We start from the raw sequence: 25,398 nt of genomic DNA, 5'->3' as shown, positions 1-25,398 counted from the left end.
CCACTGATTCCTAGGTTCCAAGTCTTCTCTATCCACTTACTGCCTGGTTGGTAGAACGCGTTCTCTGTAAACTCAGTGACAAAGATGCCATCTTGATTTTTAAAAAGTATATAGCAATAAAAAGTCATCATTTCTAGTGAGCAATTGTAACAAGTGTACAAAAGTGTTATATTCTTCCACCTTCATGATGCTTCTGAGTAGAATCTTTTTCTACCAGCATAAGGATGTGGAATAGTTAAGAATTTCTACCTTTTAGATGCAAGCTTAGTTTCTCTGGTATAGCTCCTTTAAACTCTTCTTTCTGATCTTCTGTCTTTGGATGAGTCTCTCTATATTCAATGAATGTGAACAAAATCTGGGACCTCTTTCAGATCTCATAAAAAAAAATTCCTGAATTACTGCTTTTTTTTTTTAATAGTATGTATTATACAAGCAAGATGTTTTATACAGTGTACTTGGTCACCTTCATTGCCTTCGTGTCTTTCCATGCCCAGGAATCCAGGTTCATGTTACTGTCTCACATCCTCCCCTCCCCTAGTTCCACACATGAGCACGTACACATGGAATACGAGTTTCTATGATACTGGATTATTTCATCTAATATGATATTCTTCACTTGTATGTTTATTGTCCTCTGGGTTTGGAGTGGATGAGTGATTGATTTGTTTTGTTCTTAGGAATCTCCATTTATCACATATTGGGGCTCCCAGGCTCATTCTCTAATACCTTGTTTTCTATTTTTTCTTTGTGTTTTTTTTTTCTTCTTTTGAGATTACCACTTAAATGAACTTCCTGTGGGATTTCTCACATAGAGAAAAATAAACTGATGGATTTTTTTTAAGTAACTATAAATCCTATATCAATAAATTGTACCACTCCTGAGGATTGATTTCCTGTCTTATATTTTGTGTCTCATATTTTCTTCTCACCTTGAAGATATTTGAGATAACTTAGTGGTTTCATGAGTCTATGTGTGTTTATCTGCAAGCCATCTAGGATTCAAATTGAAGTAGGCATGAGATGTTTATCTTGTTTCCCAAGTGAACTTAAGTTGCTACTGTTTTAACTATTTCAGCATGCTTTGACTATGTAGAACACAATAAATCACTTTTAAGAAGTGTTGGTACAGTCTTCCAACAGTTCTAAAGGGAATATTTTTATCTATATTCTTTGTAGTCATGCTTTCCTTGTCATTTTTTTCTGTCTGACTTCTTGTAATCATCTTACATTCAGGTAACTTTGATTCTATTGGAAGTATATTCTGACATAATTCCATAGACAATCCAAATCAAATATCACAATCAATTCTAAAATTATCTGTGTAGTCAAAACTAGCTCTCTTTTCCTTCTTAGCACACAGCTCTCCTCTGCAGTCACATCTCTGACATGTAGTTTGTTATTTCTGTTGTTTCTAGGGTGGAACAGTCTTACCAGAAGGTGATGGCCCTTTGGCACCAGCTACACATTAACACCAAAAGCCTTATCTCCTGGAACTATTTGCGAAAGGACCTTGATACTGTACAGACCTGGAACTTAGAGAAGGTAATTGGGAAGCTGTTCCCTTTGTCTGATACCTGGTTGATAAGCTCTGTCAGAAGTAGTTCTTTCATTTCTGAAACTTTTCCCCAGAACAATGAGGTATGGTTGAGTCCAGGATGCCTTAGCAACTAGCAGTTTGAGAGGTAAAGCAATGGCAGATGAAAGTAAGAGAGTACAATTTTCTCGCTGTGTGGAGAAGGTGCCACTCTTGTGTAAGAGTACACAGAGTATAGAGTGTGTGTCCACTTGTCTACTTTTATTAACTTACATCCAGGCGGCAACTAATGGCATACCTCTCTCTGCCTCTGGAGTTGAGACTCGAGGATTATGAGTTCAAGGCCAGCATGGATTATTTAGTAAGACTGTGAATGTGGGAAGGACAAGGAACATTGTGCAGTGGAGTTTGAGGGATAGTATGGGGTAGGGTTGCTACTCATGTTGTTTAGATTGAAATGTTGATTATATAGATAAATTTAGTTATTGAAAATCAACATGTTTACAGTAATTATTCACTCATTCACTCAAGACAAAGTCTCACTCTGTAACCCTGGCTGGCCTGGAACTCACTCTGTCTGCTTTTGTCTGTCCTGTGGTGGGATTAAAGATGTGTGCCATTATGCCCAGCAGATATATGCATTTTTGAATGTGTTTTTTGTTTTGTTTTGTTTTGTTTTGTTTTTTAAAATGTGTAATTTTTTTTTAAAGATTTATTTATTATTGTATGTAAGTACACTGTAGTTATCTTTAGACACACCAGAAGAGGGCGTCAAATCTCATCGTGGGTGGTTGTGAGCCACCATGTGGTTGCTGGGATTTGAACTCGGGTCCTTTGAAAGAGCAGTCAGTCCTCTTGCCCCCTGAGCCATCTCTCCAGTCCTGAATATGTGTTTATAGAATCAACAGAATCAATTAAAAAAAAGGAGAGAATAAGTGGTATTTTTCTGTTCTAAAGAATTGTACTCTGTCGTCTTTAGCTTCGTTCCTTAGCACCAGGAGAGTGCCACCAGGTTATGAAGAACCTCCAGGCCCACTATGAAGACTTTCTACAGGATAGCCATGACTCTGCCCTCTTCTCTGTGGCCGATCGCTTACGAATAGAGGAGGAGGTGGAATCTTGTAAAGCCAACTTCCAGCACCTGATGAAGTCAATGGAGAACGGTGTGTGTAAGAGGCAGAGGGAGGGAGGGGACATGGTAGAAGGAAACCCCTGAAGGGCACTGACAGACTCCAAGTACAGACAGTCGGACAAAGATGCATTCTCAAAATCATACTGTGGAGTTGGATACTTTGGTTATTAATGATAATCAAGGATTTTAAAAAATTTTTATTTTATGTATGTGAGTACACTGTAGCTGTACAGATGGTTGTAAGCCTTCATGTGTTTGTTGGGAATTAAATTTTTTAGGACCTTTGCTCACTCCAGTTGGCCCAGCTTGCTCTGCTCAACTCTGCTTGCTCAGGCCTAAAGATTTATTATTATACCTAAGTACACTGTAGCTGTCTTCAGATGTACTAGATAGGGTGTCAGATCTCATTATGGGTGGCTGTGAGCCACCATGTGGTTGCAGGGATTTGAACTAATGACCTTCGTCAGTGCTCTTACCCACTGAGCCATCTTGCCAGCCCCCATCACATTTCTTCAGAACCTTAATGCTAATAAGTAATGCAGACACTGGAAGGTCAGGCAGGTTATTTCCACCAAAGTAAGACGTTTCTTTCATCAATGAGATTTCTGATCTGCTGGAGCCAGTGGTGCCCTTTGTATTAGCTCTATTGTCTTCAGGTAGAGCTTAGTGACCTGTGCTTGTGTGTTCACAGAGGACAAAGAAGAGACTTTGGCCAAGGTATACATCTCAGAGCTAAAGAATATCCGACTACGCCTGGAGGAGTGTGAGCAGAGACTGCTCAAACAAATTCAGTCTCCAGCCAGCTCCAAGACTGACAGAGATGCCAGGCAGGACATCACATTGAGGATTGCAGAACAGGAGGTGAGCTGCAGGAGGAAGAGTAACTCCTTTTAGATTGAGTTAGGAAGTAAACGTGTGGCTTCTAAGAAGTTAGGCAATAGGCTTGGGTCATTCCTGCTCAGGAATTCACCCATCCCTGCACCCTGTGGAAGTGCCATTTACTACGGAAGAGTAGGATTTAAGCTTCAAATATATAATTGAATTGATTCATTTACAGTTGCAAATAGGACTATTTTCTAACATTTTTTCACTGTCTCCATCTTTGTTGTGCATTTTGTTCTGATAGCACACGCAAGAGGATTTGCAGCATTTGAGATCTGATCTGGATGCTATTTCTATGAAATGCAATATCTTTCTCCAGCAGTCTCCATCAGGCTCAAGTGCCACAACTCTGCGCTCAGAGCTGAACCTGATGGTAGAGAAGATGGACCATGTCTATGGTCTGTCTACTGTCTATCTGAATAAGTGAGTACCATGTCTATGATCTCTCTACTATCAATCTGAGTAAGCTGAAGTCTTAGATCCAAAGGGCAGTCATTTTCTATTGAGATTGTTCAATGAATGATCAGAAAGACTGCAGCTCTTGAAGAGTAGGTATCTAGGCTGAGAAATTTTGGCCTAAGTTCCTAAGTAACATGGAATAAGTCTATTTGAACTACAATAACAGATGTCAGTGTTATGGGTGATGAATACATTGAATTGTTGGGTCTGTTTTTTACCTCATTTTTATTTGATTGGACACCTCTGGAAACACTGCTTAAAGATAGTAAGGAAAATAGAGACAAAAAATTAAAACTGTACCACACATTAGTGTTTGAAACTCTTTTCCCCCTCATCCATCTCTACCTGTAACTTTGAGCAATGGCAGATCTTAGGTCTTTTGTTTCAAGTAGACTTTTGGTCTCACTCCTTCCTACCACAGGTGGCCTATCTCAGTGCCACTTAGAATTTCACTCTGAATTAGCTCAAACCAACAGTATGCATGATCAGGCTTTCTCATTTTTACAAAAGCTTGTCGTCATTTAATGTGGTAAAACTGATTTGGGCAATTGAAGTTTGTGAGCTTAAGTAATCAAGTGTTGGGCATACTGTGGTCCAGCCTTTAGGAGGGAGAGACAGGTAGATCACAGAGTTCAAAGCTAGCCTGGTCCATTGAGTAAGCTCCAGGATAGCCAGGTCTATGTAGAGTAATCCTGTCTCAGAGGGAAAAAGTAAAGTGCTAATGAAGGAGTTGATTTTATTCCCGCAGGTTAAAGACAATTGATATTATAGTCCGTAGCATACAGGATGCTGAGCTGTTGGTCAAAGGTTATGAGATCAAGCTGAGTCAAGAGGAAGCAGTGCCAGCAGACCTCTCAGCTCTGGAGTCCCATCGAACCACCTTACAGGTTGGTTCTCTAGTTTCATAAGAGGTTGATGCACAATTGTTTTGGGTTAACAGAGGATTCAGGGTGGGATGACTTGACACCGATTCATGTTTGCACTTGGATTAGGCACAGTGTTGTTCTAATGTATTTTAATAATGTGTTAGTAAAGGGGGAAGAGAAAGGGCTTAAAGGGAAGAGAAAGAAAGCCTTTTCACCTGTCCAATCATGGCTTAATTAAACATACCCAAGATATATATCAAAGAAATGTTGTAAAGCACTTTACCGTGACTTCACTGAACTCTCAAGAGCTGCTGTGAGAAGTGAATTTTTGTCTCTTGACAGATGAGAAAACCAAGACCTAGCCAGCTACATAACTTTGCTTGGTCTCAAAGCTAATATGTAGTAAAGTCAGGTTTCAAACATGAAAACTATCTGCACATTTTTCCATATGGTGTCCCCAGTCTCCCATTTGACATTCTTGCCCCTGCCTTCCTAGCGTGCATTAGGAAAGCTGAGCCTATCCTCAGCTGCGGCCTTGCCTGGGCCTGCTTTCTGGGTCATAAGTAACAGGGATGACTCTACTGTAGACGCTATCCTTTTGCTTGCCTTAGTTTTCTTTTAGCAAGGAAAATGTTTAACCTGTTTCTTATGTTTTTCTAGCACTGGCTTAGTGACGTGAAGGACAAGAATTCAGTGTTCTCGGTCCTGGATGAGGAAATCACTAAGGCCAAGGAAGTGGCAGAACAGCTCCGGCACCCATTGTCAGAGCCAAGCTTGGATTTGGAGCGTTATCAGGAGAAAGGTTCTCAGCTACAGGAGCGGTGGCACCGTGTCATTGCCCAGCTGGAGACCCGGTAAGGTCAACTATCAACTATTTTTACATTCACATTTAAAAGTAGAAATTCATACAGAGGTGTGGAATTTTAAAACATCATGGATTCTGAACATGATAAGCCCCAGAAAAAAGTGGAATCATCAATTGTAAGGCATACCTAAAACTCAGCACATATGTTCTACCATTAGGCTACAACCCTAGCCCAAGGCTCGTTTTGAGAGCTTGTTTTGGAAGGAAACACAGCTTTGGAAGGGACACACATGAATATGAAGCAGTAAGGGAGGAAAGAGATACCCTGTTAGCCAACTAGATCCGTTAAATCAACCCTGACAATCAATAGGGTGCTAGGTACCTCAGCCAGATCACCGTTATATCCCAGGCTTGCTTTCAGCTAGCAGGAATACTGTTGGTAGTGCCATCCCTTATCTAATTAAGCCATTTATGACAGTGCCCCACCTAGTTTTGGGGATTAATTAGATTCTTGTATGTACTAGACACGTATTCACTTAGCCACATCTCAAGTGATTCGTGTTCTTTTTAATATGGACTTGAATGGTTATATGATGACCCTTTCCTAAGTAGAGAACTTAGGTTTTTGTTCTTGTTTTTTGTTTTTGGTTTTTTTTTTGTTTTTTTTTAAACCTTCAAATGACTCTTTTTTTTTTTTTAAAGATTTATTTATTTATTATATGTAAGTACACTGTAGCTGTCTTCAGATACTCCAGAAGAGGGAGTCAGATCTTGTTACGGATGGTTGTGAGCCACCATGTGGTTGCTGGGATTTGAACTCCGGACCTTCGGAAGAGCAGTCGGGTGCTCTTACCCACTGAGCCATCTCACCAGCCCTTGTTCTTGTTTTATTAGGCTTGAATCTAATTTAATCCATTTTTAGAATGAGGCTTTATAGAATTTATGACTTCTTTCACAATGGCTGACTTAGTGGTTTTTCTTCACTTCTGTCATTTGATGCCTTGCTTATGATGTAAGGTATGACTAGTAGAGACAGAAAATTCTTCTTTCTTAGGCTAAGGAGGGAAGGAAAATATGCAGGGACAGGAGTTTAATCAACTCATATAAGTCTGTATTGTCTGTACTTAAATTATTACCCTAAAGCTAATGAGATTGACAGATTTCTAAAGATAGTAACCTCTATCTTTCATCACTTCCTGCTACAAGAAATTACAGTCTTTATAAGTCATAGTCCTGGTGCCCTGACAATAGTTTGTAAAATAAAGATATAAATGGTAAATTTGACAGGCATTATCTTGAGATGCTTGGCTCCATAGGTTTTCAGAGCTCTTAGGACTAGTTTTACTTACTGTTAGGACCCTGGGTACATTCACAGACATCACTGCCTTGCATCACATATCCCCAAGAGAAATCCCACCCTCCACTGTTGAGCCCACCTGGAGGCCTGAGTGGCTGCTCTCTATCTGTGTTAACATAAGGATGCTTGACAATGCTTGCATTTGTTCCTTCAGGCAATCTGAGGTAGAAAGTATCCAGGATGTTTTGAGAGATTACCGAGCCTGCCATGGAACTCTCATCAAGTGGATTGAGGAAACCACTGCCCAGCAGGAAATGATGAAGCCTGGCCAGGCAGAGGATAGCAGAGTGCTGTCAGAGCAGCTTAGTCAACAGACGGTGAGTGTGGCTGCAGGACAAGGGACAAAATAGAAGTTAGCTCATCTTAAGATGACAGTATTGCAGCAATTAAACCTCCTCCAAATGGGGAGGCATCTAGGCCCCCTCTGTTGTTTGTGATTTTGAAAAAGATACTGATTTTACATTTAGGCCAGAGAGAGACCCATTAGGTTCTCCAATCCTGAGTTTCTATGGCTATTTATTGAAACCATTAAACATCTCCATTTTGTTTCTTGATAATTATATTTTATTACACTAGGACTGGACTGTAGGGGCTTGAAAAACTATGAGTGGAAGAAAATGATTTAAAGCATTTTTGGTTGGTGTTTTACTTTGTTTAATACCATTTCATTAAGTACATGAGGTCTGACTTTAATTGTCTCTTTTAAAGGCCTGGCTTATATACTACTTACTAGCTAGAACACATTGAAGAAATTAACCACCTTTCAGTATTCTACTTCCTTATCCTTAAAGTAGCACAGTATATTATTCCTTTAAACTGCCTGATGAAGTCATTGCTAAAACTATATGAGGCCCTACATGTGAAATATTAAAGTAATGTAGTTCTCAAAGTGTAGCTCCAAGACCAGCAGCATCAGTATCACCTTAACCATGGTAGAAATCTAGGTTCCTGGGCCCAAGTCAAAACCTGTAGGACTAGCCCTTCAGTCTGTGACTTAACTAGTCTTTTTGACTGTGATGATTCTAAGGTTTGAGATCCACTGCCTTAGAATATAGTTCTAAGTTCTCAGTGCTGAGTGATGGTAGTCAATGATAATGTTGTGATACTTTGGTTTCTAGGAACTGTTTGCTGAAATTGAGAGAAATCAGACAAAGTTGGACCAATGTCAAAAATTTTCCCAGCAGTACTCCACTATTGTGAAGGTAATTGTACCATATCCCAGAAGGAATAAACGATCTCCAGCTTAGGAAGGCTACATTATCACTGTAAGTCCTTCTCTGCAGATTGTGAGAGGTCTTCCAGAGACTCCCACCCCTTAGAGTCTGTCTCTGAGCCGGGAATGACATTATTACCTGAGCTGCTACTTGAAATGCCCTCAACCTATTTTATCTGCTTCCACATTTTCCTAAGGTTCCCCTAGGTGATTTCTACACATATTGATGTTTGAGAAACTGGGCCTATATCATTGAAAGATTTTGGTCAACGGAACAAGGTGATCGTATTTGTTTCTTAGAAAAGGTATCAGGAGCCAGGCAGTAGTAATGCAGGTCTTTAATCCCAGCACTCAGGAGGCAGAGGCAGGCAGATCTCTGAATTTGAGGCCAGCCTGGTTTATAGAGTGAATTCCAGGATGACCAAGGGTACACAGAGAAACATTATCTTTAGGAGGGAAAAAAGACATCAGGAGAACAAGAGTAGAAGCAATAAGATAAATAAGTAAATAAGGGACTATTTAAATGAAGAAAGTTTGGAAGGTGGGGAGCAAAACACTCTGCAGGTTGCAGGAGAAGCACAGGATATGTAGTAAAATGAGAAAAGGATTTGAAAACAGTTTCTAATCTGTACTGAATTAGGAAAATCCACTTTCCCTATTTGAACTTCAGTTTCCCCAAGAGTGAGATCAAAGAATTAGACATCAAATAACAAATTAAAAACTCAGGATTCAGCAAGGTATGATGAACAGGCTGAATCTAGGCCACACATTCTTTTTTATATGGCCAATGAAAAAATTTAAAAGAATCATATTTTATGATACATTTTTTTAATAAAAGAATAAGGACTAGGCAGTGGGTATTGTTCTTTTGACAGAAACCTTGCCTAGTGTGAGGCTCTGGCTTCAATTTCTAGTATCATGTAAGACTGAACTTAGCAATGCACACCTATAATGCTAGCATTTGGAAGGGTTAGGCAGGAGGATCAGAAGTTCAAGGTCTGGTTTTTTTTTCTTTTTTTCTACACTGGGAGTTTGAGACCACCCTAGGCTACATAAGACCCTGGCCAATAAATACATAGATAAGTGTAAGTAAAATTATATTATAAGTAGCCATACTCATTTATGAGACAGAATTAATATTTCTGACAGGTAGGATGGCCCAATATTTGCCAACCTGTAGTATCAACAAACATTAAATGTAGTCCAGCAAGAAAACACTAAGTTTTTGTTGTGTGATATGTTAGCTATGATCTTAAATAAAGGAAGTCAAATTTCTCCTGTCCTAGGACTATGAGTTGCAGCTTATGACATACAAAGCCTTCGTGGAGTCACAGCAGAAATCTCCAGGCAAGCGCCGCCGCATGATTTCCTCTTCAGATGCCATCACACAGGAGGTGAGTGGATGGGAGGAAACCTCCATGTCTTCTGAGGGGGAGTGGGGGAATGGCTGTGCAAGGTGGGTTGGGAAGAGAGGAGGGTCTGTGATCGGGATGTGAAGTGAATAAATAAATAAATGGAGAAAAAAAAAAGAAAACCTGGGCTGGGGAGATGGCTCAGTGGTTAAGAACACTGACTGCTCTTCTAAAGGTCCTGAGTTCAAATCCCAGCAACCACATGGTGGCTCACAACCATCTGTAATGAGATCATATGCCCTCTTCTGGTCTGTCTGAAGACAGCTACAGTGTATGTACATATAATAAATAAATAAAACTAGGCTTTAAAAAGAAAAAAGAAAACCTCTCATTTGTCTTATCTTTCTGTTTTCTTTCTTTTATTTATTTATTTATTTATTTATTTATTTATTATATGTAAGTAAGTACACTGTAGCTGTCTTCAGACACTCCAGAAGAGGGCGTCAGATCTTGTTACGGGTGGTTATGAGCCACCATGTGGTTGCTGGGATTTGAACTCAGGACCTTCGGAAGAGCAGTCGGGTGCTCTTACCCACTGAGCCATCTCCCCAGCCCTCTGTTTTCTTTCTTATTCAACTGTTGAATTTTACTTTTCTGGATAATAACTTATCTAATTTGTTCTTTTGAACTATATAGTTCATGGACTTGAGGACTCGATACACAGCTTTGGTGACATTAACAACTCAGCATGTAAAATATATCAGTGATGCTCTCCGTCGGTTGGAAGAGGAAGAGGTGAGAATAGTTGGGTCCCCATCCTTTTGAAAGTGAGGAGAGGCTATAAACTTTCAAGCTCACCCCCAGTGACTCACTCCCCCAGCAAGGCTCCATTTGCTAAAGATGGTATAATCTGCCCAAACACCACCACCAACAGGGACTGAGTGCTCAAATGCCTATGGGGATATTTCTCATTCAAACCACCATATAACAGAACCTCAGATAATGGCATAGGCACCGGGCAACTAGTTTCTTAATGTTCACTGCATCATTTTTGAGTAACCTTTGGAGTTGCAAATAAATTTTAGTGGATGAAAATTTCCAAATATACAAATATGCCTGTCACTTCCAACTTTAAATATTTTCATTAGAGAAAGGGATATGTCTCAGTCACTTTTCCATTGTTAGGGTATGATACCATGACCCAGTCAGCTTATAGAAAAGTTTATTTGGGGCCAGCAGTTTGAGATGGTTAATGTCTGTGATCACCAATGGAGGGAGCATGGCAGCAGGTGGGTGGACAGGCATGACACTGGAGCAAGAGCTGAGAGTTCATCCGGATCTATGAACAGGAAGAAGTGCACATACTGTTGAAATTACAAGTCTTTTGACACCTCTAATCCTTTCTCCCTGAGTCTTCTCCCCCAATAAAGCCACACCTTCTAGTCCTATCCCATCCCATCAATTGGAGACCAAGTAATCAAAACACGAGTCTATGGATGCACTCTCATTCAAACTACCACATAGGATAAGCAGAAATCTTCAGTAAAGCATAATTTGTTGGAGGAAAATATTAGAAACCTCCATAGTGTGAATAGTAAAATGCCATGACATTATTAAAAATAATGTAATAGATTTAAGTGAATTGGCATAGAAAGTGATTATTATATATTATACTAGATATAATGATTTCAGTAAGAACTATGTATCAGCAAAGGTGCAACACTGCATACAAACAATTTTAAAAGTGTGTTTATGTGTGAACTTCTGGGAAATAGACTCTAGTGTTTATAATATATGTTCCCATTTTGGTCCTATGTAGTAAGTATGTAATCTTTTTGTAATTACAAAAATCCTTTCAAGCTAAGTTTTCAAATACTCATACATAGACTCGCCATGGAAATTAGATAGTAATATATATCTTTTGTCCATTATGTCAGTGCTCACTCCATGTAGTCTCTCAGTTCTCTCATGGTTCTAAAAATTATTAAACTAGCAAGATTCCATACATAAAGGACAGTGGATTGCCTATCTGGCTTTGGAAATATACCACCAGGCCAGCCTAGTGAGCCACTAATCACAGCGCTGACTTTCTATTTCCTGTTACAGAAAGTAGTAGAAGAGGAAAAGCAAGAACATGTGGAGAAGGTTAAAGACCTTTTGGGTTGGGTGTCTACTCTGGCAAGAAATACACAAGGAACAGCTACCTCATCTCACACTAGTGCTTCTGCAGACATTGAGAAGGCCATTTTGGAGCAGCAGGTGAGTAGAAAGCGCATCTCTCTCTGCACAGGTGGAATCATGCATGAAACAGTCCCCGTGGCTGCTCCAAAGACAATTCTCACTTTAGAAAAGGCTGACTCCAAGACTTACAACAAACACTTCAGCTGCCTGTGTGTTCACTTACCCTTTAAACATCTGTAGCCCATTTATAATGCCTGGCCTAGATTGAATTTCCTTCTTGTTTTTTGAAATTTTATTAAAAAATCATGTTTGACTCCTAAATCTTGAATTTAGGGGAAAAAAAAAAAAACAAAACAGTTCCTTTTTTATTTCTACTACTAGGTTCTGGCAGAAGAGCTGACCACCAAGAAAGAACAAGTTTCTGAGGCCATTAAAACTTCACAGATCTTCTTAGCCAAGCATGGTCATAAGTGAGTCTGACCTTTTTTCTGTTTTGTTTTGTTTTTGTTTTTAAGATTTATTTATTTTATTTATATGAGTATGCTGTAGCTGTCTTTACACACCAGAACAGGGTATTGGATTCCTATTACAGATGGTTGTAAGTCAGCATGTGGTTGCTGGCAATTGAACTGAGGATCACTGGAAGAGCAGTCAGTGCTTTAACCACTGAGCCATCTCTCCAGCCTGAGTCTGAATGTTGCAACTTGCTGAATCTGAGTCGTGATGAGAAGTTAGTCCTGAGAATTACTACAACGAGAGCCTGAGGAGATTTTGTTTTGTTTTGTTTTTTAACCTTCTCAGCTTTGGGGAGGAATCTTAAATATGATTGACATGGGGGAATTATAGAGGATGAGAGGCCAGTGTAAAATAATGAATGCAAGAAATGCAGTAGATTACAGAGTTGACAAAGATTCAAGAGATATTAAGGGGCTAGCAAGATGATTCAGTACACAAAGGTGCTTGCCACCAAGCCCAACAACCATAAGTCAATCCCAAGGATCCACAGGGTAGAAGCAGAGAATAACTGCCCAGAGTTTCTTCTGACCTCTGTATTTGCATGTGCCTGTGCAAATACACATACAATAAATAAATGTATCCATTTTTACAAAGAAACTAATAATGGTGAATCTATTATCTATGAATCACATAGAAAATCATTAGAAAAACTGCTAGACTAGTGATTCATGCCTTTAATCCCAGCAGAGGCAGGGAGATCTCTGAATTCAAAGTCAGCTTGATCTACGTGGTGAGCTGTAGGCCAGCCAAGGCTATATATAGTGAGACACTGTCTCAAAACAAAACAGACAAAAACCCTTCTAGGCTTCTAGCATAGGCTGTTGACTGTATGATGGTGTCACTTACACAGATAAGAAACACAGACCAAGGAGTGAAGCTGCAGAATAATGTAACTTAGACATTGTTGACTATGAGAGCCTATAGAACCTCAGAGTGGAAATACCAAGTATGTAGTAAGATTCCTGGATTCCTTTTCATTCCTTAGGTAGTTACACTCAACAAAGATTCCCAGTGGGCAGTTATGTAGGAAGTTTGGAAATAATGACAGAAGTCTAAAGAGACAAAGATTTAAGTCACTAATGTAGTAGAAATCATAAGGGTAAATTAACCTAAACGGACATACTGAGGACCAGTAGGGTTTCTAATGTCTATGAGATACCTTTTCCCTCACAGGATGTATTTGGCATCATGTGCGATCTTAGAGATCTGATTTTTATCTAATTAATGAGTGGACAGGCAAGAATAATATTAAGGACCTGATTAAGAAAATTCATTGCAGGGTTTAGATGCCAGAGATAAACTGAAGATAAATAGAGAAAATGATAGATTCAGAGCAATTTGAAGAGTCAAGGAAGGCTTGAGGGAATCTCAATCAGTCTGTAGGTAATTCTAACATAAATAAGCATAGTTCATTCTCAGAATTAATATGGGGGAGGCAACCAACTTTTAGGTTTCACCAGATTCAAGAGGTGAACCTCTAGGAAGACAGGAAATAAATAGCTGTGGTGACAAACACATGGTGACATTAGGTGACAGTATCTTGTTTCCAGCCTAAGACAAATGTGGTTGAATAGTAAAACTTGGAGTTAAGTAAGCATTGCATGGTGGTAATCCCATCATAGGAAGCTAACCCAGAAGGGTCATCAGTTTAAGCTCACCCAGCCTGGGCTACATAGAGACCTGATCTCTTAAAAACAACCCAAACCAAACAAAAATGGGAGAGGAGACAAGGGAGAAGGGGTGATGAGCAATGTGCTCACCAAATACATCCACATATAACGGCCTTAAAATAAGTTAAAGATGACTAGGTAGGTGATAGCTAAGTGAGATTTATAATTTGTTTAAAATGAGAATAACTGCGGAAGGAGTAAAGACATAGAAAATAAGAGTATATCATACATTTTTTAGGTCTAATACTTTAACTGAACAATGATTTTATATTATTTCAGCATCCAAATTTGTTGTATATGAATAAGGCTAAGAAAGCAAGGTCATTTTGATTATAGTTGTAGCACTATAAGCATAGAGTTATATAGCATTGACATCACTAAGAAACATGGAATATGTGTGAGATGCCAAAGTTGAGTATAAGAGACTGTATGTATTCAGATAATCCATTCATGGCAACAATATAGCAGTTTTGAATATAGTTTGGAGAATTCTTCCCTTGAGAGAAATATAATGCTTCATCCTTCAGGCTTTCAGAGAGAGAGAAGGAACAGATCTCTGAGCAGTTGAGTGTGCTGAACAAGACTTACCATGACCTTTGTGATGGTTCTGCAAACCAACTCCAGCAGCTCCAAAGCGAGTTGGCTCAGCAGACGGAACAAAAGGTATTTTTACTTTTTGGCTCCATATATTATGGAAGCCTTTTAAATGGTATGAAAGTGGCTTTGCTGATTGAGAGTCGTGTTCACTAGCTTGCCATGACCAATGTGACTTAATATTTAACCTCACCTTAGCAGCCATTTGTCATGTGTTTCTTTACTGGGGTTCCATGATGTGTTGGTCAGTCAAAAATATCAGAGGGCATTTATAGCAAACCCTCTGTTTCTGGTCCGCTCCCACTGCCACCCACATTTTACCATTGTATATTGGAAAACAGTTAATGAGAATTTAAATTCTGTATTTGTATCTGATCACAGGTCAATAATATACTCCTTTGAGACAATGTCACACAAGAGTTGATAGCCAAGGGTTGTGGATATTGGCAAGAACGTGCTTATAACCCTCTTCCTTCTGTAGAGTGACCAGGGAGAGTGAACTTCACTGACTGAGACGCTGGTTCCCCTCACCATCCATGGTCATCCTATCACATAGCACATTACCAATTCTCACCTCACCTTCATTTTTGTACCACATGGAAGTCATTATAGTTGCTGTCGATCGTCTTAAGTTCTTTCTGGATACTTGTGTGTGTGTGCATTTAACCAAGTTATATACGTGTGTCTCTTGGATATACAGTGTGTTTGCCTGCTTATTTCCTATGTTGTGAAGCAATGGCCAGTTTATGTGGAGATGGCTAACATGGTCAATCACATTTGGTCTACATGATTCAAAAAATGATCATTCAAAACAAAATATACTTGATTCTGAAACATGGATATAAATTTATAAGTTCGTAAAGTCTACAGGATAGAAGCAGTCCTGCTTTGATAGTACATTTCCAGGAAGTGTGTGCTGGTGTGGAATTTTCAGTGTAAAGCAGCCCACTCTAGTGGCTGTTGCTTCACCATATAAGGGAGTATGTGAAAAGTTTTAACAATTGCTTGCTGAGAACATCCAGTTCTCATTTTGAAAAGTTAAAGAGGGGTGGGAGGGGGAAGAGTGAACGGCAAGGAGAAGCTGCTGAGCACCACTACATTGAGCATGATGTGTCCCTGTACTGTGTGTGTTTCATGTAAAGTATTGTTCTGATTAACTGACATCCTTGCTTACAAGTTTCACTAACCCTTTGGAGTTTAAGCACAAATGCACAAAGGGAAAAGAGGAAGACCTGTTTGGGGTTCTTTTTTGCAAAAAAACAAACAGTCGCATGCTGGACGCTAACACCAAGCTTACACTGTGTATGTGATACGGCTGAGCTGCTCCATAAGGCTCTATTTCCTATCTGCCTGAGGCGTGCTCTGCAGTGTGGGTAAGTAGACGCCTTTTGTTTTCTTTCCTTTTCTTCCTGTCTTTTAGTGCTCATCTAGGTCAGAATGTCCATGTTTGGTAGACTGGATTTGTCTGGATTACTTTCTAGTGCAGTGCTGCCTGTCTAGCCTCCAGTTATGAGGGTGTTAGAAGGAATTCTGAAGGCTTTTCTCATTGACTCAATTCCAGACTTTTTTGTTTTTCAATGTCAGCATTTTTGAGATTATAACTCTTACAGAAGAAACTGGAAAATTTCAATAGTCTTCCCTTTTGTTATAACAGGCTTTATATGGATTTTTCTTTCTTTCTTTCTTTCTTTTTTTTTTTTTTCTTTTTGGTTTTTTGATATAGGCCCTGGAACTTGGTCTATAAACCAGACTGGCCTTGAATTTAGAAATCTTCCTGGCTCTGCATCCCAAGTACTGGGATTAAAGTTGTGTGTACCCAGCAATACAGAAATTAAAGAGCGAAGAGAATGGCAAATAATATACTTTGTAGCATGGGGAATTATGCCATTAATTGAGCATATACAATGAAGTGGAGAAATGAGCCAAGTCCTTTTTTGCTATCCAATCTTCATTCTTATGTGCAGTCCTCATGCTTGAAATCCTTGTTCAGCCTTTAAAATGGAAGCTATGGCCTAATAGTGTTAAAGGTGTTCTTACATGTTATCTATGTATTCATTCACTGGTCATTGTATTGCAGATACTGTTCCTATACACAGAGAAAAACTATGCTTTTAATATAGTTCACCTCTCACTGAGAATAGAAACAAAGTGTACTTGTTAGTAGACAGGGAACTGGTTGACAGTTAGGTCTAGATTATGAAAGTAAGTTATGAGGTTTTTGGTTTTTTTTTTTTTTAAGTTATGAGTTTTTAAAAATCCAAAATAATACTGCCCTTATTAGAGAGATAATGACTGAAGGGCATAGTGGTGTCTGCCTTTAGTCCCATCTCTCTGGAGGCAGAGGCAGGAGTCTGCTGCCGGGAAATTTGAGGCCAGCCTGCTCCACATAGTTTATACCAGGACAGTCAGAGTTTCATAGTGAGACCCTGTCTCAGAAAACAAACAAACAAAAGGAAAAAGCTGTAAACAGAGCCCAATGCAAGTGATCACACAGTCAAGTGGCTAAACTCTTTAAATGGTTTGGAATCTGAAAGAAAAGGCTTTAAATTGAGAATTCTTCAGGTGATTCTAGAATTTACAAAGGTAATTTTAGCAATGTATAAGGTTTACCTTATTCCCTGAATTTAGAGACTACTGTTTAAGGTGTGACTTTACTGTTTCATACTTCCCAGAACTATCCAGAGAGACAAGTTACCTCTCACGTTCTTACCTGCAAACTAAGATTAATCTTTTAAAGGACCATTGTGAAGATTCTATGTCCTTCTTCCTACATCTGAGTGGTAGTTGCCATCATAGTTGTTAAATTACCTATTTTAGCCCGGACTGGACGCAGTGGTTCTAGCAGTTCACAATCTGTTTCTTCCTTGACTTGCTCTTTCCCGTCTTCCTAGCACTGGCCTCCTAAAGAGTTAACTCTCAAGCACACACTGCTTGACTAATATACCTTTGGGTTCCCAGGACACCTGTACTCAGATACTTAAAAATTAAAACCTTTAAAAATAGCCGCCTAGCCGGGCGTGGTGGTGCACACCTTTAATCCCAGCACTTGGGAGGCAGAGGCAAGCAGATTTCTGAGTTCGAGGCCAGCCTGGTCTACAAAGTGAGCTCCAGGACAGCCAGGGCTATACAGAGAAACCCTGTCTCGAAAAACAAAACAAAACAAAACAAACAAACAAGCAAACATAATAGCCGCCCAAGGCAAGCAGTGTGGCTCAGCAAGTGAAAATGCCTTACCAGGTCCACATGATGGAAGGACAGAACCAACCCCACTGGTTATCCTCTGACTTACACACAAGTGCTGTGGCTCGTGAGTACCTGCATCCATGCGCATACATTCACACACTAAATAAATAGACAAATAAATAGTAAATAATAAGGTTTTTTTTTTTAAAGCTATTCTCTTTCTTTCTACTGTGTGCTACTTTGTAAATAAAGCTTGTTACTCAGATGTACTTAATGCTGTCTATCATCCTTTAAGTAATCTGTGAACTTCTGGCACTATTAAACATTTGGCACTTTAGAAAAATTACTTCCTAGCATGAATGGTCTGGCTTGCATTTTGGTATTTCGTACAGGCTGGGACTTACTCAGGATAGGTCTTCCTTGTGATCAGAATTTCATCTACTGTGGTTCTCTTTCAACAGTTATGCTTTTTACCATTGATTCTGATTCAATTTTCATTTTAATTCTTTCTTTTAGGGTTGCAGAGCAGTTGCTGGGGTGATTGACCTAGGCACAGTGGAGATATTCCCCATCTTCAGAGCCATGCAAAAGGGCCTCATTGACCAAGATACAGGCCTTGTGCTCCTGGAATCCCAGATTATCATGTCTGGCCTCATTGATCCTGAGAACAGTGAAAAGCTCTCCTTGGAAGAGGGTCTCACCAGAAATTTCATTAACCTTCCAATATATCAACAGCTCTTGGGACTAAGGGATTCTCTGTCTTTAGTAAGCAGGCTTACAGTGACCCAAGGCTCCCTTTCTGTGGTGGAAGCAATTGAAAAGAAAATAATCAGTGAGAGACTTGGACTGAAAGTCTTAGAAGTTCACTTGGCAACTGGAGGTTTCAGTCTCCACCCTAGTGAGAACTGTATTAATCTGGAAGAAGCTTTTCATCAAGGCTTCATTGCATCAAGACTTCACTCAGAATTACAGTCTTACCTGAGATCATCCAAGAATTTAATAGACCCCAACACAGCTGAAAAAGTTGGCTTGCTGGAACTGATGCGGAGATGTATCATCCATCAAGAGTCAGGGTTGAAATTGTTGCCTGTCAAGCAGTTGGCAGGGGGAATGGTGAGCTTGAAGTCAGGTCGGAAAGTTAGCATTTTCCGTGCTGTTCAGGAAGGGCTGATAGACAGGCAGGTCACTGTCCGGCTGCTGGAAGCTCAGCTATTTGCTGGTGGCATAGCAGATCCAAGAACAGGACACAGACTTACAGTGGAAGAGGCTGTGAGACATAATTTGATTGACCAAGATATGGCTTGTGCTATTCTCATAAGGCAGTTTCAGACAGGAGGCATCATTGACACTGTCACAGGGGATAGGATGACTATTGATGAAGCAGTGACCAATAATCTAGTAGCTGCTAAGATTGCTCTTGTAATTCTGGAATCCCTCTGGTCATTTATGGGCTTACTGTTGCCTGAATCTGGAGAGATCCTCCCAATTACAGATGCTCTAGAGCAAGGTATTGTGTCTACTGAATTAGCACATAAAATTCTCCATAACCGACAGCAAATTGAGGCTCTTTTTCTACCAACACTCACAGAGATTTGGTCCTGGGAAAAAGCAACAGAAAGTGGTATCCTAGATAAAGATCTTGCCAGTAACTTAAGGTCAGTTTGTATCCCCGACATGATGCCCCACATACAACTAGCAGACTCTGCAGAACAAAGTAAGGTAGGCTTTGCTGCTGGTAAACCACCTGTGTCAGGCCAAAGAGAGGAAGGATCCAGCCATGGAGAGAAGCTGCTGTTTCAGCTGATGACTCACAGCTACATTAATGCACACACTGGACAGAGGCTGCTTTTGCTGGATCAAGAGCTGGTGGAGATGCTAACATCCAGAGATGACTGTCAAGTAATTCTTCCAGAAGTATCTGAAATTCAGTATCAAAGGCTTGACACTTCTGAGGAATTAGAAGAATTAGATACTGGGACCATCTCCCAAATTTCCAGTGCTAAGCATCCTAGGAAGCCCTGTGAATCCCAATTTCCTTCACAGAACAAAGACTATCTCAGTCAGGAAAACTATACTGAAGCAAAAGATGAAAGGTCTGTTGTTGGAATAGAACACTCTCCTGCGGGGAGCCCTGAAAGGGAGCTGTTCGTAGAAGAACAAGAAGCCATTACTGAAAATGTTGGCAGTTTTAAGGTCATCAGTAAAGTCAAGTTAGAGCTACAAAGACCATTCTTAGGAAGTAGAAAGGAAGAGCAAACAGAAATGTTGAGCGAGGAAAATATCAGCGGAGACCCCCTTCTTGTAGAATGTCCTGAGGAATCTGAAGGTAAAGACCTTTTTACTGAGAAGTCAAAATGCCAAGCTCCCACAAAGTCTTCGTTTACATGTCACAAAGAACAAGTGAAAACTATCAAAGCTGACCACATTCCATGTGAAACTGGAATACCACTCATAAAGTCTGAAAACAAAATGTCACAATTTCAGGTAGATTTCAGTTTGAGATCAGAATTTAAGTCAGAACATAATATGAATGTTAATTCTTTGGAGAAAGAGTTAAATGAAGAACTTTTGGTTAAGGATAGCCACAAACAAAGCCAAGAAAGACAGAGTGTTGCAGATGGTCAGATGGTGGTATTAGAAAAGACTGATACAGAAGGTAAAGGTGATGAGCCTTCCTTGTTGCATAGTTCTCCTTTTGAAGATGCTACCTTAAGTACACTCTCTGCACAGCTACAGGATGGTGGTATCTTTCATGAAGAAACAGGTCAGAAACTCTTACTAAATGAAGCAATAGCCCAAGGCCTTGTGTCTAGCCATACTGCTGTGAAACTTATGGGGAAATTGAACATGTTTCGGGGCTTCTTTGACTCCCAGACCTGTGAGTCTTTGACAACTGAAGAAGTCATTGATGAAGGTCTAATGGATGAGAAATTACTATATAATGTCCTTATGTCAGACAAAGCTATAAGTGGTATCTTAGACCCCAGGACCCACTCTCTGTGCTCTGTAAAGGAGGCTGTGGCAGCTGGGCTGCTTGACAAGGAGACAGCCACAAGGATTTTAGAGGGACAGGTGATAACTGGTGGAATTGTTGACCTGAAACGAGGCAAAAAGCTTTCAGTAACTTTGGCCTCAAATCTTGGTTTGGTAGACACTGCTGACCAGACAGAACTTATCAATCTGGAAAAGGCTACTAAAGGCAGAGGTGCTGAAAAAGCAGTTAAAGAGAGATTAATCAGACTACAAATGGAAACAGCAGGACTTATGGACCCTGAAAGTAAAGCACCATTAACAGTTTTGCAGTCCATTGATAGAGGTATTCTAGAGAGAGAAGAAGCTGTTTATCTGTTGACTAAGCAAGTACTTGATGGTGGTATCATTCATCATCTATCTGGCTTGAGACTTTCTGTTGATAATGCCTTTAAACATGGCTTGATTGGTGAAGATGTGGCCAGGCAGCTCAGAAAAGTTGAGAACTTTACCAACTATCAATTTTTTCATCCTCAAACAAAGGAAGCTCTTTCCTTCTCAGAAGCCATGAAATTAGATCTTGTTTCTCCAGACTTGAAAAGAGAAATCCAAGAGATCCAGGACTTTAGTGGGAACTTGGGGGATTTCATTTATGGCCAGAAATTGACCTTGGCAAAAAGTAACAAAGAAGAATCCTTATCTAATAAAACAGAATTGCCTTCAGGAGTGATGCATGGGGTTATAGATCCTGAGAACTGTACAATTATTCCTTACTCAGAATTGATAAAGAAATGTAGGATTGACATTGAATCTGGATGGAGATATCTTGAAGTAATTCCATTCTCTGATATTAAAGATGAGACGGGCAACAAAGTGCTAACACTGTCTGAAGCAATTCAGCATGGAAAAGTAGACTTTGCATCTGCATTGAAGGTTTTGGAAGCTCAGGCAAACACTGGTGGAATCATAGATATGGCCACAGGAAAAAGAGTGACATTGGCATCAGCTTTGGAAAACAAACTGTTAGATGAAAACATGGCCAGGATTATTGCATCTCACCAGGTATTAACTGGAGGAATTATTGATATATACAGTGATCAAAGAGTGACTTTAAATGATGCTGTTGAGAAAAGATTGATTAGCCCTGAACTGGCAACTATGATCCACGTAGATACCTTAGCAGAGCAAGGCGGGACTGGAGTCTGTGAATTGAAGGGTGACTTTCTAAGAAAGGAGTTACTATCTGAGTTTATTAAGACCCCCAGAGAGAGTTATGATAAGGAGAAACCTGATGGAGTGTTACAAGTTGGGAGTCAGTGTGCTCAAGAAAAGGCTGGCATAAGGGTTTCTAATGGGGAAAAGGCAGAAAACGGCAGGAAGATTTCAGTAGAGATGGAAGGTCAGCGTCAAGATGAGAAAGCTTCTTCAGATAATAAAGTATCTGCCAGCATCATAAGTCCTTTTGGTCTTGAGGATGAATCTTCATACCAAGTTTTGGTGACACATCCCTGCTCAGAATCTTGTGATTTGAAACCGAGAGAGGAAACCAGAAGCCGTATGAGAAAATGTGCAGCTGTAGAGCAGGAGAAAGTAGTAACACAAATAAAAATGATTTCTCATGTAAAGCAATCTACCTCAGGTCTGGATGCTGAGGAAGCTAGAGAATGTCAAGGGAGAAGGATTTTGAAAGAGCAAGGATCTCATGATGTAACAGCAGGCAACCTGTTGAGTGAGCAGTCAGTGAAGGTTGATAGGAGAGTGAGGAGAGAGACGGGGGGAGAGCCAAGTGTCCGGGTGAGCAGGGTGGCGGCAGTTCTTTCTGAGGAAGGGCTGGACCAGGAAGTTACAAGTGGTGATGAACATGACTCCTTTGTAAAGAGCCAATCTATGAAAATGATTGGAAATGACAAGGGAAAAGAAGCTGGCAGAGAAAAGGACTTTTCTGTTGTTTGTAAAATCGAAGGCTTCCCTTCCCAGATGACATCCAAAGATGCTTCCCTAAAAAATCAAGATGCTTTAACTTTCTTTAGTGAAGGGGGAACAAAAACTGTAAACCTCTGCTCGATTTTAAAACTTGGGGAAAAATTATCTCAAGAAACTGCTAGTACTGTCCAGAAAGAACCATTATCTTCTAAGATCCCAAGACCAGAAAGACTGAACTCCCAGGAATCAGATGAAGAACCCCAAATTTCAGATGTACCCCGCATTTCCAAAGGAAACATGGCTGCCCAAATTACCACAAGACAGGAGACTACTGATGACCAAGACATATATATTACTTCTAAGAGTCCAGAGACCAAAGATAAGATTTTCCCATCCAAAAATTATAAAGAAAAGTTACATCAAGAAATACCTATAGACTCAACAAGATCACATAGATTGAAAGAAACCACAATTTCTACTCTAGATACGGAAGGTGTCAGTTATCTAGATTCTTCAGATATAAAGGGTCTTCATGAGGATAGCAAAGCAGACCACAAGTCTTGTGGACATCAGAAATCTAAAATAACAACCCAGGCAAAAGAATTTCTAGAAGTAGTAAATCCCCCAGGTAAAGACACAGAAGAAGGGCCTTCTGAAGATAGAGTGGGTCAAAGAGGACCCAGGGTCTTGGCATCTCTTCTTCCGGAGAAACTGCCCACAAGGACAGTGCAGAGTGAGAATATAAGGCAGCATGATGCTGTCATTCCTACCGTTTCTGAAATTAGAGAGGAAATGCCACTGTCCCTGCCATGTTCTGCAGTGAAGGTGGATGAGAAGATACCTAAGGAAAAGCACAAAGAGATCCTTGGAGATGAACAAGCCCCCTTCATGGCTATGCCTTGTGGGAAGGGGAGTGAAGGTGTAAACCCAGAGCCTTGCAGAGCAACTCAGGCAAGTATCCCAATGTGGTGGTTTCTGATTTACTAGGGTTTGGGAGTATTTTTGTTTGGTTGGTTTTGATTTGGTTTTGAAACAGGGTTTAGCTATGTGACCCTAGCTGGCCTGGTGCTCACTATTTATCCTGAGGGAGGCCTCCAATTTGTGGCAATCCTCTTGCCTCCAATTCTGGGATTAAAGATACACATTATCATTTCTGGCTTTTTAGTTTGTTTTTACACACACACACACACACACACACACACACACACACACACACAAAGAAATAAAATCCTTTTTAAAAAGAAAAAAAATAAGGTCTGCTTTAAGTTTACCAGAGAATACTAGTTCCCAAACTATAAGTAGTGTTAGCATTCAGGAGGCAGTGGCAGGTGGACCGCTGAGTTTGAGGCCAGCCTGATCTATAGAGTGAATTCTAGGACACCCAGGGATACAGAGAGAAACCCTGTTTCAAACAAACAAAAAGATATAAATAGCTTTAATGCTATGATGATTTTTTTAAGGCTTCCTTTTTTTAAGGCAAGTGCTCTATTACTACTGAGCTATATATCCTCAACCCTAGCTTCCTGCTATAATTCTTAACTGGGTTCAAAAGTTACACACATAGATACATAGATATTTATTTTGTCTTAGCTAATTCTCTTAAGTTATTAGTTCACTTATCACCCATAAAATAGTTGTTAGAAAATTAAGCATTACTCATGACTGCATTTTTTAAAATTCAAGAGTTTTTGTTCACTGTTTTTATTTTTGTGACTCCAGCATTGAACTCAGGGCTTCCTATGAAAAATCATATACTGCCAAGATCTATCTCCAGCCCGAGAGTTCTAAAATTAAAAACACTGAAGCTAATTTGAAATATTAGAATGATTTTATTTGAAATTAAAATGGCCTTTTGAAGTATTTTTAAATGATATTTATAATTATGAGCTCCTGCTTTTGGAGGAAGTCAATAAGATGATTTTTGTCTATTGTTTAGAAATGGCTCCAGCAGGATAACATATTTCATCCTGTCTTATGTGTAGTAAAAATTGCTTCTATTTTAAAAGCTGACTTTAAGGAAAACAACAGAGCTTCATGAGTTTTCCTTTGGCTCGACAGAATGTGTTTACCCGGAGACTTTGCTTAGAACATGATGAGAAATTGGTCTCTTATCTGTCTCTGTTACGGGACATTGAAATGAGAACCAAACAGATTCAACCTTTGGAGCTTAATGTGGCAGAGCTGCAAGATCTACTGGGTCAGGCCAAGGTAAGTACCCAAACATTCCTCCATGCCCACTGGCTTCCAGATGGTGGCCTCTAGCTAGCTACCCTGAAGATTTCAAGGTTTACAAGAACCTGCCTTTCATTCTCTCCCATTGAAAGAAAATCTTAGACTCCTTGTCAGGTATTAGTAGGATATGCTAGGCTAGAACAAGTAAGATTTTTAAGAATATACTTTAGATAGACATATACTATCTCTATGATCTTTGATTTAATGAAGTTAAGTTCAAAAGCAGTGTGATTGGTTAAGAAATTTGAAGTAACCTGGGCATGGTGATTCACCTCTTTAATCCCAGTACTAGAAGGCCTCCATACACAAACACACACACACATTAATAATAAAATATAAAAATTTTTAATAAGGTCTACTTTTAGCTACCCTGAGAATACTAAACTTCAGTAGGTGAAGTCACATTGCATAAGTCCCTAAAGCCCCTTTATGGTAACACCAGAAAGCAGATGCATATGCGAACAGGGTTGTAAGTTGCTTAAAGTGTAAGAAGCAAGTAAAACTACAGATTGCTTGTTTCAGTAGCATA

The 25,398-nt window shown here is 39.7% G+C and overlaps 1 protein-coding gene across 9 annotated transcripts in view; it reads left to right on the top strand.

Moving 5' to 3' along the window:
• LOC110323540 (microtubule actin crosslinking factor 1) overlaps positions 1 to 25,398 on the top strand; it is a 339,871-nt gene that overhangs the window by 192,540 nt on the left and 121,933 nt on the right. For 5 of the 9 annotated variants that reach the window (XM_029539975.1, XM_029539981.1, XM_029539980.1 and 2 more), the window contains 15 exons: positions 1,416 to 1,542; positions 2,514 to 2,697; positions 3,358 to 3,527; positions 3,793 to 3,971; positions 4,756 to 4,894; positions 5,534 to 5,727; positions 7,190 to 7,352; positions 8,154 to 8,237; positions 9,535 to 9,642; positions 10,297 to 10,395; positions 11,707 to 11,859; positions 12,163 to 12,251; positions 14,495 to 14,630; positions 18,261 to 23,588; positions 24,696 to 24,845. In XM_029539975.1, the coding sequence (XP_029395835.1) occupies positions 1,416 to 1,542; positions 2,514 to 2,697; positions 3,358 to 3,527; positions 3,793 to 3,971; positions 4,756 to 4,894; positions 5,534 to 5,727; positions 7,190 to 7,352; positions 8,154 to 8,237; positions 9,535 to 9,642; positions 10,297 to 10,395; positions 11,707 to 11,859; positions 12,163 to 12,251; positions 14,495 to 14,630; positions 18,261 to 23,588; positions 24,696 to 24,845 (7,303 nt within the window). The remainder of the gene's footprint in view (positions 1 to 1,415; positions 1,543 to 2,513; positions 2,698 to 3,357; positions 3,528 to 3,792; positions 3,972 to 4,755; positions 4,895 to 5,533; positions 5,728 to 7,189; positions 7,353 to 8,153; positions 8,238 to 9,534; positions 9,643 to 10,296; positions 10,396 to 11,706; positions 11,860 to 12,162; positions 12,252 to 14,494; positions 14,631 to 18,260; positions 23,589 to 24,695; positions 24,846 to 25,398) is intronic. The other 4 variants (XM_029539978.1, XM_029539979.1, XM_029539977.1 and 1 more) reach the window with 1 other exon arrangement.

This window comes from Mus pahari, chromosome 6 (assembly GCF_900095145.1).
Source record: "Mus pahari chromosome 6, PAHARI_EIJ_v1.1, whole genome shotgun sequence".
NCBI classification, from domain to species: domain Eukaryota; kingdom Metazoa; phylum Chordata; class Mammalia; order Rodentia; family Muridae; genus Mus; species Mus pahari.
Note: the sequence above shows the minus strand (reverse complement) of the source record. Positions and strands in the feature narration are given on the sequence as shown.